The sequence below is a fragment of the Heterodontus francisci genome, chromosome 7 (genome assembly GCF_036365525.1).
Source record: "Heterodontus francisci isolate sHetFra1 chromosome 7, sHetFra1.hap1, whole genome shotgun sequence".
Taxonomy (NCBI): Eukaryota; Metazoa; Chordata; class Chondrichthyes; order Heterodontiformes; family Heterodontidae; genus Heterodontus; species Heterodontus francisci.
The window spans coordinates 59284324-59301380 of record NC_090377.1 but is presented as its reverse complement, the minus strand read 5'-3'; the positions used below and the strand labels follow the sequence as shown (position 1 = coordinate 59301380).

Below are 17057 nucleotides of genomic sequence, written 5' to 3'. Positions count from 1 at the left end.
AAAATCATAGAATCTTACATCACAGGAAGAGGTCCATTGTGACTGTGCAAGAAAAATTTATCCCAACTTCTTTTTTGTTCTGTTAATAACGATATAAAATTTATGCACTCTACTTACCAACTCACTCACCAGTGAAAAGAACGTTTCCCTATTTACTTATTAAAACTACTCATAATTTTGAACACCTCATAAAACAATTTTCATATTTTGCATCCATTATCAACATAAAGTCCTTGTACATGAGGCATAACAGGGGGTAGTTATAAGATAAGACATTTCTTGATAAACTAAAAATGGTTCAATGCCAGCCACAGAAGGGCAAAGTGTTTTGCGCATTCCTGAACTGTGATATTACTATCTCAAACATTGGGCATTTTTATTGTCATGCTGAATGAAGCTGCCAACTCATTTATGGCTTAATATTGTTGCCAGAATATGGTGCAGATGTTATTTATCTGATAAATGTGAGTATATTAGAGTGCTTTGAGTTCCTCTTGTGTACTGTACTAAATTCAGTTCCCTGTAAATTTTATACAAATATACCCTGCTGAAATGAGCAAGGAACCCCATATGCAAATACTAACTGTCCTTTAATACAGAGGTTCCAAAAATTCTGAATTAAGCCCAAAAGTGACTGTTTTCATTTAGAACATTCTGTCCTTTTAAAGCAACATTTAATGTTGAGGATGCATGGTCCGGTGTATAACTGTGTTGACATATTGTGTAATGAGTATTAAACATAGTTACTCCTTCTGAGATTTCACACACTGTGGGCAAGGTGCCAGAAAGGGCAAGAGCATTAAGGTTTTATGGATGGTGGGGGCAATCAATTCAGCTGGTAGGATCTTGATGTGGTCATCCTGCGCCACTCTCAGTGTTGGCCAAGATGGGCAATGCCATGGCACGCCACATAGTTGATCCAGGAAAGCAGCTGATGTACCCATCAACACCAATCCATGCCCTGTTAGGAACCTTCAAATATATGTAGGGTTCAACTTTATTTATCACTTGGAAAGAGTGGCAGAGGTTCTCAAGCCTGACGCCTCTGCAGCCTTTTCGGGGCCCACCAGAGACCTTTGTGGGGTCACACAGTCAGCAGTGCACCACTGCATCAGGGAGGTCACTAATGCCCTGCACTGGAGGTCCAGTGAGGATGTCCGCTTCAGGACAGACTCTCACAGCCAAGCCCAGATGGCCATTGGTTCTGGCACCATTGCCGGAGAACCATAGGTTGTAATGTTCATAGACTGCACTCATATGGCCATCAGGCCTCCTGCCAGGCTACCACCTGCAGACATCACCATTAAAGGAGCCCTCTCAATCTAGGTGAAACTGGTATGTGAACACCGCAGATGCTTGCAGCAAATGTGTGACCACTTCTCAGGCAGCTGCCTTGACACATAGGTCTTGTGCCAGTCCGGCTGTCACCGCTGTTCACTGAACTGGCTCAGATGGAGGGGTGGGTTCTTGGAGATAAGACATGGCTCCTGACACCAGTGAGAGACTCCACCACTGCTGCAGAGGAGAGATACAACGCCAGCCACTGAGCGACATGAGACACCATTGAGCAGGAGATCGGCATGCTGAAAGAGCGCTTCCAATGCCTGGATGGATAGGGTGGTGCCCTGTACTATGGGCCAAAAAGACCAGCTCCTTTCTTTGCTGCTCTGCACACCTACGCACCCAATAGGAGCCAGGCCTGGCATGATGAGAAGAGACATCAACAGGATTCCTCCTTGGACTATGAGGACGCTGAGGACCTACAACATGACAGACGCATGGGAGGGCAGATGGCACCCAGGCTCTGTACACAGGGCTAGCAGTGAGCTAGGGATGTACGGAAGTGGCTTATCAGACAAAGGCTCTCTGCACCATAGGAACCGACATGAGCTCTGCAAGCCACACATCCCCCTCACTCACCTGCTGCATCGGCAGCATCCCTGTGTAAACCATTAGAGGCAGCAGCTGACTGAGCCAATGTCCATGCCACTGCATCCGTGGAGACGCTCATGAGTAATGGTGGCATGGCAATAATGTTATTGACTATGTTGGCTCTCCTGAAGGGCCAACGGTGCAAAGGGATGTGACATTAGCACCACATGCTGGCACACATCATGCTGGCACACAAAAGGACACACATGTTGGTGAGGAACATTTAGCGAAAGACATATTTACATTGCTGTGACACCCATGTATTCCCATTTGGTTCACTGTGTTCTCTGTAAACTTCTGTAATACCTTTTATGGTCTATTGAAGTCTCACGTCCTGGAATGTGGAAATGTACGATTATTCACCCAGGTGCGGCACACCTACAAGAAGGAATGTTACACTTGATTGGGGGAAGAGGATCACAACTTCATGGGACACAGGGACACAGCAGGCTAAGTATGTGGCGGCAAAGCGGAAAGTGCTGGGGTCACTCAGCAGGTCAGGCAGCATCTGTGGAGAGAGAAGCAGAGTTAACTTTCAGGTCTGTGAACTTGGACAAGTTAACTCTGCTTCTCTGTCCACAGATGCTGCCTAACCTGCTGGATTTCTGCAGCACTTTCTGCTTTGCTTCCAGATTGACAGCAACCCCACTCTTCTACAGTCAGGTAAGAAGTCTCTGACAACTGTCAGGAAGCAGGTGCTGGGGCACTTAAAATAGGGACCCAGCACCTGCTGCACAGCTGTCAAACCTCTCCCCACATAATATGGGGGGGAGGGGGGGCAGAACGCAGCCTCTATGGACATGGGCCCCCGTGATATTAATCGCGAGGGCTCGGTGGCAGCCGGCGAAATTCAGCCCCTTATGTCTGGCCTCAGTTTAAACAATGTGAGAAAGCACATTCCTCGAAGGAATAAGGGAAAACTATAGTTGAGCTAATTTATACTGTTCTTGTGTGCTTTATAGCTGGTTCAAAAATGCCAGGGGAATGCCATGTGAATTCAGAGAATCATGGAATGATACAAGACAGAGGAGGCCATTCAGCTCATCATGCCTGTGCTGGATATTTGATAAGTATCCAATTTGTCCCACTCCCCTGCTCTTCCCCCATTACCCTAATTTTTTTTTCCTCTTCAAGTGTTTATCCAATTTTCTTTTGAAAGCTATTATTGAATCTGCTTCCAGCACTTTCTGGCCGTGCATTCCAGATCATAACAACACTTGTTGCCTCTCATTCTTTTGCCAATTACTTTAAATCTGGTTACCGATCTTTCTGCCACTGGAAACAATTTATTTTCATTTACTCAAAGCTCTTTTATCAAATCTCCCCTTTATCTTCTCTGTTCTAAGGAAAACAACCCAGTTTCTCTACTTTCTCCATGGAACTGTCGTCTTTCATTCCTGCTACCATTCTAGTAAGTCTCCTCTGTACTGTCTCCAAGACCTTGACATCCTTCCTAAAGTGCAGTGCCTAAAATCGGACACAATACTCCAGCTGGGACTTACAAAAGTTTTATAAAAGTGTAGAATAACTTAAAGGTTTTTGTACTCGATGCCTCTATTAATAAAGCCATGGATCCTGTATGCCATTTTAACAGCCTTCTCAACAGGCCTGCCACCTCCAAAGATTTGTGTATATCTACCCTCAGGTCTCTCTTCCTGCACCCCCTGTAAAACTGTACCATTCAGTTTAAAATGCTTCTCTTCATTCTTCCTACCAAAATAAATAACTTCTCTGCATTAAATTTCATTTGCAATGTGTCTGCCCATTTCACCAGTCTATGTGTTCCTGAAGTCTGTTACTGTCCTCCCCTCTGCAAACTTTGAAATTATACCCTGTATACCAAAGTCTATGCCGTTAATACATATCGAAAAGAGCAGTGATCCCAACATGAACCCCAGAGGGACACCATGGTACAATTCCCTCTTGTCTGAAAAACAACTGTTCACCACGACTTTCTACTTTCTGTCCCTTAACAATTTCCTATCCACACAGTCAACTGCCCCTTTAATCCAAATGTTCTTAAATTTTGCTAATACGTCTTATGTGGTACTTTATCAAACACATTTTGAAAGTCTATATACAGAACATCAACCACACTACCTTCATTAAACATGTTTTTTTTATTATTTGTTCATGGGATGTTAGTGTTGCTGGCAAGGCCAGCATCTGATCCCCATCCCTAATTGCCCTTGGGAAGGTGGTGGTGAGCCGTCTTCTCGAACCATTGCAGTCCATGTGGTGTAGGTACACCCACAGTGCTGTTAGGAAGGGAGTTCCAGGAGTTTGACCCAGCAACAGTGAAGGAGCAGCGATATCGTTCCAAGTCAGGATGGTGTGTGGCTTGGAGAGGAACTTGCAGGTGATAGTGTTCCCATACACATGTTACCTTTGTCCTTCTAGGTGGTAGGGATTGTGGGTTTGGAAGGTGCTGTTGATGGAAGCTTGGCCAGTTGCTGTAGATGATACACGTTACTGCCACTGTGTACCAGTGGTGGAGGGAGTAAATGTTTAAGGTGGTGGATAGGGTGTTAATCAAGTGGGCTGCTTTGTTCCGGATGTTGTTGAGCTTCTTGAGTGTTGTTGGAGCTGCACTCATCCAGGCAAGTGGTGAATATTCCATCACACTCCTGACTTGGCCTTGTAGATGGTGGACAGGCTTTGGGGCGTCAGGAGGTGAGCTACTTGACCTATAATTGCCAGCCTCTGACTTGCACTTTTAGCCACTGTATTTATACTGCTGGTCAAGTTAATTTTCTGGTCAATAATAACCCCCTGGATGTTGATGGTGGAGGATTCAGCAATGGTAATGCCATTGAACGTCATGGGGAGATGGTTAGATTCTCTCCTGTTGGAGATGGTCATCACCTGACACTTGTGTGGTGCGAATGCTACTTGTCACTTAACAGCCCAAGCCTGAATGTTGTCCAGGTCTTACTGCATGTGGGCACAGACTGCTTCTGTATCTGAAAAGTTGTGAATGGAAGTGAAAACTGTGCAATCATCAACAAATTTCCCCACTTCTGACCTTATAAAGGCGGGAAGGACATTGATGAAACATCTGAGGATGGCTGGGCCGAGGACACTACCATGAGGAACTCCTGCAGTGATGTCCTAGGGCTGAGATAATTGGCCTGAAACAACCACAACCATCTTCCTTTGTGTTAGGTATGATTCCAACCAGTGGAGAGTTTATCCCCTGGTTCCCATTGACTTCAATTTTGTAAGGACTCTTTGGTGCAACACTCAGTCAAATGCTGCCTTGATGTCAAGGGCAGTCACTCTCACTCTCACCTCTGTAATTCATGTCTTTTGTCCATGTTTGGACCAAGGCTGTAATGAGGTCTGGAGTTGAGTGGCACTGGCGAAACCCAAAAAGAGCCTCAGTGAGCAGGTTATTTGTGAGTAAGTGCTGCTTCATAGCACTGTCAACAACATCTTCCATCACAGTGCTGACGATTGACAATAAACATATGGCAGTAATTGTCCTGCTTTTTGTGGACAGGACATGCCTCGCCAATTTTCCACATTATCAGTAGATGCCAGTGTTGTAGCATTGGGGGTAATGTGTTAATAGAGGCCTGTCTTTAGCTTAGTGGTGAAGTGTCACTGTATGTTCAAGTCACTACTCAGTAGAAATTCTTGCTAGTGGGACGCTGGCTTAATTCTAAACTTTAGTTTGAATTCAGATAAAGAGAATTTAAATTTCTCTCTATCATTGTTTACATAGAAATAATATATATACATATTTTTTAACATTTTAGAATATCTGTGTAAAACTTGTAACTTAAAAAGACTTGAGACAAGCAAGAATTCTTTTAGGTCTCAGAGTTAGACACTGACAATTTTTCAGTGGAGAGCACAATATTACAATACATCCTTGGTATGCAGATGTTTGCACTGAATAAACAAATCTCTAAACCTGTTCATTCCAAGCACAGAAAAGGCTTGCACAAACCTGCTGCCTTCCTTACCTGCAGACTATGAATCAGGCTATGAAAGAAGCCTGTAGGAACTTAGTCATTGTGGCAAAGGGATATTTGTTTACTTCTAGCAGTTTTCACTCAATTGCCTATGCAACACAACTGCCAGCTTCTTTTACATCGGTGGGATGACATGAAGGTGCACCTGGAAACAATGTTAACAAGGGCAGACGTCTTTACAAAATCTGACCACAACTGTTGGTTGATGAGCCCACAGGAAACCCAGTCAATTTGTGTTGAGAAGATAAGGGGCAAATCTAGAGCTTAATGCATGCTTCAACAAATCTGATCCAGCAGATGATAATTTACTGTGTATTCAAACTCCTGAATGGAGAGAAGAGGTAAAGTTTCAACTGACAGCTTTGTCTGGGAGAGAATTCCAAAGGTAGAAAATTTAATTTGGAAAGCTTTGGTGCTGATACTTTTTTCAGTGTGGATTATTTGGACTGGTAGAAAACAATGAAGTACAGCTGCACCAGTTGTACAGGCCTAACATTAACTTAAGGGACCAAGCTTAAGTGTTTGTTACAGTCACTCTGCACAGTTGCTTACATAAGGTCAGAGTTCTCCAATGTGATTTACCCTTAACTCTAAAGTGGCTTCGCAAGCACATTACGTTCGACCAAAAACAGAACTAGAAACAGGCAATATATGCCAGCGTTGCCAGTGAATGAATGAATGCAAAAAAAATGAAAAGTACTGTTAGAGGTGGTACTGCAGAGAGTTAATGCAGCAGTGGGTGTTAGGATGAGGAGAAGGAGTGGATCAGCTGTTGGGCAGTCAACTGCTGGCGAAGTCTGGCTGCAGACTGGTGCAGTCATCCTCCTACTTCTGCTTTGTCCTCAACATTGTCTAGATCTTTGTTATCAGATTGGGGAAGGTTTTCTTGTTGTGTTGACTCTATATGCTGCACCAATTGCACACCAAAGTGCAGCAGACAACCACAACGTGGGAGATTCTCTGCAGCGTGTAGAGCAGGAAGCCCCCAGACCTGTTCAAGCAGCATAAATGTTGTTTGAGCAGTCTGATAGTGTGCTGAATGATGGCTTTAGCAATCCCATGGCTTTGGTTTCTATGTCCTTTCAATGAGTTAATGTGGATTTCGTAAATATTTTCATGATCCATGCGTACAGAGGGTAGCCCTTGTCCCCAAACCAGTCAAATAGTGGGAGGAGATGCTGGACTGGCAAACTATGTATGAGTCATTACAGCTGTCAGAAAACTGCACTCAGATCTGCACTATTCACTGACAAAGGTCACTCACCAGCTGAACATCGACAGAGTGGTCACCTTTCCACAAACACGACTAGCTAATTGGGAGGTATCCTTATGGATACATGCATGCAGTAAATGGCAGCTGGAACTTGTGGGAAGCCTGCTGTCAGAGCAAATCTCACATCCATTTCTTGCTAACTGCTGACATTCATGGGGAATGTAACGCAAACATTGGCCCTGGAAAAACAGTGCATCAGTGACTTTCTTGGTACAGGCAAGAACAGAAATCAGATTTATGTCACCTGCCTGGCCTGGAAGGAGCCCAAGGCAAAAAGATTAAGAGCCAATGTCAATTTGACTGCTACAGTCAACACATGGCCAGCTGGAAGAATGGTTTTCAGGTCTTGTTGTAAGAAGAGACTACACAGGTCTGTGTTAGTCTTTCCAAAGAAGCCTTGAGGTAAAAATTCATCTTCGGTGGTAGTACAAAATGGGCAATAGAAAATTGGCAGCCAGTTTCAGATTCCACTCAATATTATGTTCCATTTTATATAAACAAAAATCTGATTCACTATCGCTCCTGTTGCCAGGTGGAGAGTTAAAATTAGCCCTGTGGTGTTTGCAGAAAAATGTAACTATTCACAGAAATTTGTCGTATTATATTCTGAGATAGCAGCCGTCGCGGCGCACTGTAAAAGGGATTATATAATACATATTACAAGTCTGATACTTACCAATGGTTCCAGTATAGGTTCCAGGCAGGCAGCATTCTGCATACACTTAGACAAAAACAAAAGATGCTGCAAATACACAGCGAATAAGACAGTATCCAGGGAGAGAACAGACAAGTTTACGATTCAGGTGTGCACAGTTTCTCAAAACTGAAATATAATAGCCGTGATTTTCTCGGAAGGGGCTAAGTCCTGATGTCGGGACCATGTGAGGGTGAGCAGTGGGACCATAGCGGCAATCTTCTTGGAGGCGACGTCTTAACTGTCCACCGCAGGGCCTACCGTCCAATTAAGGATAGCGGGCAGGCACTTCAGACTGCTGACCCAATCAGAGGGCTGACAGCTCTGAGCCTCGACAGTGCTACCAGGAGAGGTGGCCGCTGCTGAGGCACCAAGGATAACGAGAGGGTGCCGCACTCTTGAGGCGCCCTCTCAGGGGAGGAATACACACCATTTTTTGTAAGGGCCAACCAGGCAGGCCTTGGCATTCAGAGGGGAGCCCCTCCAGCGGCAAGGCCACGGGAGTTGGGTCTTGGGGCCTCCGGCTCCGATGGCCCTCCCAGAAGGCTGCCTCCATGCAGCTGGCGACCTGCCTATGTGGCAGGGGACTGCTCCACCGTCAAGAAATGCTGGCAGCCTCAGAAGGTAGCCCTCAATCGGGCCTTTAATTAGCTAAATTAGCCACCCATCTCCAGTTGACGGGTGGCTGAGCCCCTGCCATTCCCGCCGCTGGAAAACTTCTCCAGTGCAGGACGGCATTGAGGAGCCATCCCAATGCGGCTCCCCAGCATTTTACCGGCTCCCACACCTTCCAGCCTGTCACCTGGAGGCTGGTAAAATTTCGCCCAATATTTCTGTCCATCTCTTGTTTTTCAGTTCTCAAGAAGAGCCTGCACCCAAGGCGTAAACTTCTCTCTTCCACAACCCCTCTGTCCCTCCCCACTTTAGCTGCTGTCTAACCTGCTGTTCGTTTCCAGCATCTGTAGCATTTTTCTTTTAACCCTGTTCACACTGTCTGGTTCAAACTTATATTCTCCTGCCTGGAGAAAGCTCTGAGTATGTATGGTTACACAGAAATACAGGACTCCTGTTCCAACTATAATTTAACTGAATGGAAAAAACAGAGGCAACATCGAGTACTCTTCCAACATTTAAATTAACTTCAGAGCACTGGGTGATTTTTACAGAGGAGATATTTCAGGTGCAGGCTAGGTACATTCCAACAAGGGAAAAAGGTAAGCGAACCAAAGCCAGGGCTCCTTGTATTAAACGTCTGCTTGGGTCTGCAGAAAAAAAACGCAACTGAGCCCGACAGAAGCACATCCGACCCAGCCTGAGTCCTTCCATTTTTTCCCGCGCCCAACCCAACCATCAGTTAACTTACCTTCCATTTTTCACTTTCTTGCTGATCTGCACAAGCTTAAAATAACTAACAAAACCACCTTTCTAGTCCAAAAATTAAATTAACAGTGGAGCCACTTACTTGTGATAGAGCATGTCCGACCTGGCCCGACCCTAGCCCGAATGCCGGACCCGGAAGTGCAACCCGACCCGAACCCGACGCATGTTGTTGGGTCCCGTTGGGTTTGGGTCGGGTAGCAGGCCTTTACCTTTTATGACAAGGGAGATAGAAAATATGATGAGACAAAAAAATGATGGTGTATGACGCATGTGAGATGAATTCTTCAAGTGAGAACCAGGCCAAATACAATAAGCTGAGAGGGAAAGTGAAGAGGAAAATACGACTGGCAAGGAGAGAACATGAGAATAGAATGGCAGTTCATATAAAAGGGAACCCCAAAATTTTCTACCAGCATCTAAAACACAAGTGTCTGGTGCTGAATAGGGACAAAGAGGGTGATCATTGGCAAATCACTTAGAGGTGCAGGGCAAGGCTAGAATACTTGATAGTACTTTGTATTGATGTTTACAAAGGAAGAGGATGCTGACAAAATATCAGTAGAAGCAGAAATGGCAGAGGTAATGAATGAGATGAAAATATTGATAGGCAGGATGTACGGGAAAGGCTGGCGATGCTTAGACTGCATAAGTGGCCTGATCTGGATGGCTTGCACCCCAGGTTGCTAAAGGAAGTGGGAGTGGAGATAGTGGAAGGGTTTGCTAATCTTCCAATTTTCCCTAGATATGGGGGAGGTGCCAGAGGATTAGGGAGAGGCAAAAGAGACACCTTTAGTCAAGAAAGGGTATAAGGGCATTTCTAGGAACTACAGGCTGGTCAGTTTAACATCTGTGGTCAGGTTTTAGAAACAATAATGTGGAAAAAAATCAACAGGGATTTGGAGAGGTTTGAGTTAATTAGGGAGAGACAACACAGATATGTAAAAGGCAGATCGTGCTTGACCAATCTAATTGATCTTTGATGAAGTAACAGGGAAGATTGATGAAGGGAAAGCAATGGATGTTATCTGTATGGATTTTAAGAAAACCTTTGACAAAATACCATATAAAAGGATGGTTACCAAAACTGAGGCTCATGGAATAGGAGGGTCAGTGTCCAATTGAATAAAAAATTGGCTTAAGGACAGAAAACAGTGAGTGGCGGGAAATTTTTTTTCAGACTGGAGGATGGTAGACAGTGGTGTTGCCCAAGGTTCAGTGCGAGGATCACTGCTTTTTTGATATACATAAGTGACTTGGATATTGGAATACAGAGTAAAATTTCGATGATACCAAACTTGGAGGTGTGTCAGATAGTGAGGGTGATACCAGTCAACTGCAACTGGACATAGATAGGCCAGCAGAATCGGCAGAGAGGCAGCAGGTGGAATTTAATACAGAGAACTATGAGGTGATGTGTATTGGCAAAAGGGATAGGGAGTGGCAATATGGGCTAAATGGTACAGTTCTAAAGAGTCTACAGGGAGACTTGGGTGTTTATTCCAAAGAGAGTACTTAACAACGCATAGAGGTATTAATTACAAGAGCAGGGAGGTTAGTCTGAACCTTTATAAAGCTCTGGTTAGGCCACAAGTACAATACTGTGTCCAGTTCTGGTCATTACACTTTCGGAAAGATGTGAGAGTCCTTGAGAGGGTGCAGAGGACATTTACCAGAATGGTTCCAGGGATGAGGGATTTTAGCTACAAGGTTAGGTTGGAGAAGCTGGGGTTGTTCTCCTCGATGCAAACATAAGAAATAGGAGGAGATCATACAGCCTGTCGAGCCTGCTCTGCCACTCAGTATAATCATGGGTGATTTTGGCCTTCAACTCCACTTTCCTGCCCGCTCCCCATATCCCTTGATTCCCTGAGAAACTAAAAATCTGTCTATCTCAGCCTTAAATATATTCAACTATGGCACATCCACAACCCTCTGGGGTAGAGCATTCCAAAGATTCACAACCCTTTGAGTGAAGAAATTTCTCCTCATCTCAGTCCTCAATGATTGGCCCCTTATCCTGAAACTGTGCACCTTTGTTCCAGATGCCCCAGCCAAGGGAAACAACGGGCTAGACTTTATGGGCCCCCTGAGTTGGAGGTGGTGAGGCGTGGAGAATTGCGATGGGTGGCGGGGGATGGAGGGCCCATCTTACCGGTGGCGGGATGGCCCGCACAGACTAACCCACCTAGAGACCAATTGAGGCCCTTAAGTGGCCTATTAATGGCCAAATAAGGTATTCTTCCCGCTGGTGCTGGAATCGTACCAGTGGTGGGGGGGGGGTGGGGGGGGGGGGCGGTGCCTCCGCAGCTTTTAACACAAGGCACAGTCCCTGTGGACTTGGTGGGGGGCCCTCCCCCATGGGCAATCTGTGGCTCCTGGAAGATCCCTGCCGGGAACCACTTTACCCCCGTAACCACTCCCACCACCGCTGGACTGCACAACACAACTCCCACCCCACCTCGCCGGGGCCTTCCAGTTGGCCCCAGCCATCATGACACACTTACCTTAAACGTTTCAATCAGATCACCTCTCATTCTTCTAAGCTCCACAGAATATAGACCCAATTTACTCATAGGACATACGAACATACAAATTAGAAGCAGAAGTAGGTCCTTCAATCCCTCTCGCCTGCTCTGCCATTCAATAAGGTCATGGCTGATCTGTTTGTGTCTCAAATTCCACACTCCCATCTACCCTCGATAACCTTTAATTCCCTTGCCAAACAGGAATCTACCTCCGCCTTGAAAATATTCAATGACCCCGCCTCTACCACCTTCTGAGGCAGAGAATGCCAGAGTCGCACAACCCTCAGAGAAAAAATTTCTCCTCATCTCTGACCTATAAGGGTGAACCCTAATTTTATAACAGTACCCCCTAGTTCTGGACTCACTCACAAGAGGAACATCCTTTCCACATCCACCTTGTCAAGACCATTTAGGATCTTAGAAACTTCAGTCAAGTCTTCCCTCACTCTTCTAAACTCCAGTGAAAACAAGCCCAGTCTGTCCAACCTTTTCTCATGAGACAACGGACTCATTCCAGGTATCAATCTAGTAAATTTCCTCTGAACCACTTACAATGCATTTACATCCTTCCTTAAAGAAAGAGACCAAAACTGCACACAGTATTTGAGATGTGGTCTCACCAATACCCTGTATAACTGAAGCACAACTTCATTGCTTTTATTTTCAATTCCTCTCATAATAAAGCATAGCATCCATTAGCCTTCTTTATTACTTCCTGTACTACCAACTTTTTGTGACTCATGCACTAGAACACCTAGACCCCTCTGCACCACTCATCCCAGGAACCAATCTGGTGAACCTTCACTGTACTGCCTCCAATGCAAATATATCCTTCCTTAAATATGGAGACCAATATTGCACACAGTATTCCAGGTGTGGTCTCACCAAAGCCCCATACAATTGTAATAAGACTTCTTTATTCTTGTACTCCAATCCCCTTGCAATAAAGGCCAATATTCAATTTGTTTTTCCAATTGTTGCTGTATTTGCATACTTGTACAAGTACACCCAAGTCTCTCTGAACATCAACAAGTTTCACACACTTTTAAAAAATATTCTGCTTTCCTATTGTTATGACCAAAGTGAATAACTTCACACTTCACCACATTATACTTCATCTGCCACCTTGTTTGCCACTCAGTTAACCTGCCTATATCTCTTTGCAGCCTCTTTGTGTCCTCCTCACAGCTTGCATTGGGAGATTTGTTCGAGGTGTACAAGATCTGACAGGTATTGGTGGGTTAGACAAAGAAAAACTATTCCCATTAGCTGATGGTACAAGGACCAGGGAGCACAGATTTAAGGTTTTGGGGAAGAGGTGCAAGGGGGATGTGAGGAAGAACTTCTTTACACAGCAAGTACTAATGACCTGGCACTCACTGCCTATGAGGGTGGTGGAAGTGGAGACAATGAATTATTTCAAAAGGAAATTGGATGGGCACTTGAGGGAAATAAACTTACAGGGCTATGGGTCTAGAGCCGGGGAATGGCACTGGTTGGATTGCTGTACAGAGAGTCAGCATGGACTCGATGGGCCAAATGGGCTCCTGTGCTGTTATGACTTTATGACTAAGTTTAAAGAATACTTTGGGGATTAACAGTGTATGAGATGACTTGTTCTGGGGTCTTACACTGCTTCTTTCTGAGGACTCTGAAATTTTACTCCAACATTGCTGTGAAGCAAAACTGTTTAGCTATTGTAGTTGGAAACTAGAGGGCTGATTTTAGCCATGTACCTCCAGCAGAAACAGGGTAGATAGTTGGTTCAAATGGCGGGAAGGCGCTCACCAGAATGGCCCCAACATGTTCATGGCTGGTGTCATTTTAATTGCTATATTTCCAACAGCCACCTGCCTGCAGGCCTCATCAATATTTAAGTGCCAGGACATCTTTCAGATACCGACACAATCTTAACTGTTGGTCATAGCATTGATGCCCAGTGTGCTGGAGCCTCCAGTGAAAGCTGATGGCAAACAGGATGGCCTCCACGAGAGGCCCCCAGATAAATTTTATTTTAACACTTAACGTTTCCTTGTGGGCCAAAAGAAGTGTTTGTCTGGGCTTCACAAGGTAACCTACGCCTTCCCTGCCCCCAGCTTCCCTTTCTCTCCCACAACCATGATCACTTCTTCGATGAAGGGTCACTGACCCGAAACGTTAACTCTGCTTCTCTTTCCACAGATGCTGCCAGACCTGCTGAGTGGTTCCAGCATTTCTTGTTTTTATTTCAGATTTCCGGCATCCGCAGTATTTTGTTTTTATTATCATGATCACTTCTTCCCTACCTCCCCCCCCCAACCCCCAACCATTTGCCTTCTGCTAGGAACTGTTTCCTTGGGTAACCATCGGGTAGCCCCCTGCCGTGCAAAATCCCACTACCCTGCGTTTCTTCATTCCCACCATGTTAAAATGGCCTGGACCTCATGCTGGCACCATCATTGGCACTGACCAGCTGATCTGCATGCCATGCTCACACCTGAACTTAAAATCCAGGCTTAAATGTCATATTTCTGCAGTACTGCCACATCCAGCTGTGAAGGGTGGTGGACAATTAAACAACTAACTGGAGGAGGTGGCTCCACAAATATCCCCATCCTCAATAATGGGGGACCCCGGAACATCAGTGCAAAAGATAAGGCTGAAGCATTTGCAACAGTCTTCAGCCAGAAGTGCAGAGTTGCTGATCCATCTGGGTCTCCTTCTGAAGTCCCCAGCATCACAGATGCCAGTCTTCAGCCAATTCGATTCATTCCACGTGATATCAAGAAACAACTGAAGGCACTGGACACTGCAAAGGCTATGGGTCCTGACAATATTCCAGCAATAGTACTGAAGACCTGTGCTCCAGAACTTGCCGCACCCCTAGCCAAGCTGTTCCAGTACAGCTACAACGCTGGTATCTACCTGGCAATGTGAAAAATTGCCCAGATATGTCCTGTACACAAAAAGCAGGACAAGTCCAACCCGGCCAATACTGTCCCATCAGTCTACTCTCAATCATCAGTAATGTGATGGAAGGTGTCATTGACAGTACGATCGAGCGGCACTTGCTTAGCAATAACCTGCTCACTGTTGCTCAGTTTGGATTCTGCCAGGGCCATTCAGCACCTGACCTCATTACAGCCTTGGTACAAACATGGACAAAAGAGCTGAACTCAAGAGGTGAGGTGAGAGTGACTGCCCTTGACATCAAGGCAGCATTTGACCGAGTATTGCATCAAGGAGTCCTAGCAAAACTTAAGTCAATGGGAATCGAGGGAAAACTGTCCGCTGGTTGGAGTCATACCTAGCGCAAAGGAAGATGGTTGTGGTTGTTGGAAGTCACTCATCTCAGCTCCAGGACATCACTGCAGGAGTTCCTCAGGGTAGTGTCCTAGGCACAACCATCTTCAGCTGCTTCATCAATGACCTTCCTTCAATCGTAAGGTCAGAAGTGGGGATGTTTGCTGATGATTGCACAATGTTCAGCACCTTTCGTGACTCCTCAGATACTGAAGCAGTCTGTGTAGAAATGCAGCAAGACTTGGACAATATCCAGGCTCGGGCTGATAAGTGGCAAGTAACATTCGCGCCACACAATTGCCAGGCAATGACCATCTCCAACAAGAGAGAATCTAACCATCTCCCCTTGACATTCAATGGCATTAGGATCGCTGAATCCCCCACTATCAACATCCTAGGGGCTACTATTGACCAGAAACTGAACTGGAGTAGCCGTATAAATACCACGGCTACCAGAGCGAGTCAGAGGCTAGGAATCCTGTGGCGAATAACTCACCTCCTGACTCCCCAAAGCCTGTACACCATCAACAAAGCACAAGTCAGGAGTGTGATGGAATACTCTCCACTTGCTTGGATGGGTGCAGCTCCAACAACACTCAAGAAGCTCGACACCATCCAGGACAAAGCATCCCGCTTGTTTGGCACCCTATCCACAAACATTCATTCCCTCCACCACTGACGCACAGTGGCTGCAGTGTGTACCATCCAGAAGATGCACTGCAGCAACACACCAAGGCTCCTTAGACAGCACCTTCCAAACCCACGACCTCTACCACCTGGAAGGACAAGGGCAGCAAATGGTTGGGAACACCACCACCTGCAAGTTCCCCTCCAAGCCACACACCATCCTGACTTGGAAATATATCGCCGTTCCTTCACTGTCACTGGGTCAAAATCCTAGAACTCCCTAATAGCACTGTGGCTGTGCCTACCCAACATGGACTGCAGCTGTTCAAGAAGGCAGCACACCACCACCTTCTCATGGGCAATTAGGGATGGGCAACCAATGCTGGCCTAGCCAGCGACGCCCACATAATATGAATTTATAAAATTCACACTAAATCCCAATATTTGTTTAAAAAAATGGTCAGTTAACTAAGTAATAAACATTTTCAGTGAATGCCATGGAGATTTGCATTGTCTGTTGGGTGCTAAATATACAAAAATGTACCTTGTATGCCTTAATGATCAATTGAAGGATATTCCCAGAATCACTTGCAAGCGGCTCCACTGTGGCACCAGGTATCAGTTTTGCATAATTCTATAAGAAGGCAACAAATAAGAGGATTATTTTTAAAAAGCAACAAATGTACCTATAAAAGAAATTTCTGTGTAATCATAAATATAAACCTTTATTTCTAAAAATAGTCAGAAACATGAAAGATTGTGACAAAATCTTCGATGTTGTTGGAGGATGACTAACTCAGTTGCTTTTTCTGTAAACAATTTGATTCAGTTATTGGTTGTTTATTTTGGTTGGAAATATGGTAGCCATTTACTTGTTCACAACCTCGGATTTATTGCTGTAGTTAAACTGCATGCCCTCTATCAACAGAACATAGTTTTCCAAATTGTGATGATGCATAATGAGAAGTATAATGGCTTTGAGTTTTCCAAGTGTTCTGAGATCACCTGGAAGAGGCAGTCCTGCACCACTGTTAATGCAGCTCATGTAATGGCGACCAAAGCGACCCACATTAAACCAACTCACAATACATTGCAAAATGTAAAAAGGCTACCACCAACAAGTCTGAGAAATGAAACTGAGCAACAAAGATCTTGCTTAAAACACTCCAAATAATGATTTATTTTCCTTTGGTTGTTAATATGAATGAAAAGATCAGTGCAACTATAAAATGGGGAAAGATGTTGAAAGTAGAAAAAAAGAGTTCTCCAATGCAAACAATGAATTTAGAAAAAACATGAATTAATCTAATTAAGATAGACTTTGAGCAGGTGTGGAAAGAGATGCAGTGGTTTTTGTCGAGGTT

The 17057-nt window shown here is 45.0% G+C and overlaps 1 protein-coding gene across 3 annotated transcripts in view; it reads right to left on the bottom strand.

The window, feature by feature from the left end:
- Nucleotides 1–17057, bottom strand: part of itgb6 (integrin, beta 6) — a 62150-nt gene that overhangs the window by 28428 nt on the left and 16665 nt on the right. For all 3 annotated transcript variants that reach the window (XM_068035267.1, XM_068035265.1, XM_068035266.1), the window contains one exon: nt 16238–16327. In XM_068035267.1, the coding sequence (XP_067891368.1) occupies nt 16238–16327 (90 nt within the window). The remainder of the gene's footprint in view (nt 1–16237; nt 16328–17057) is intronic.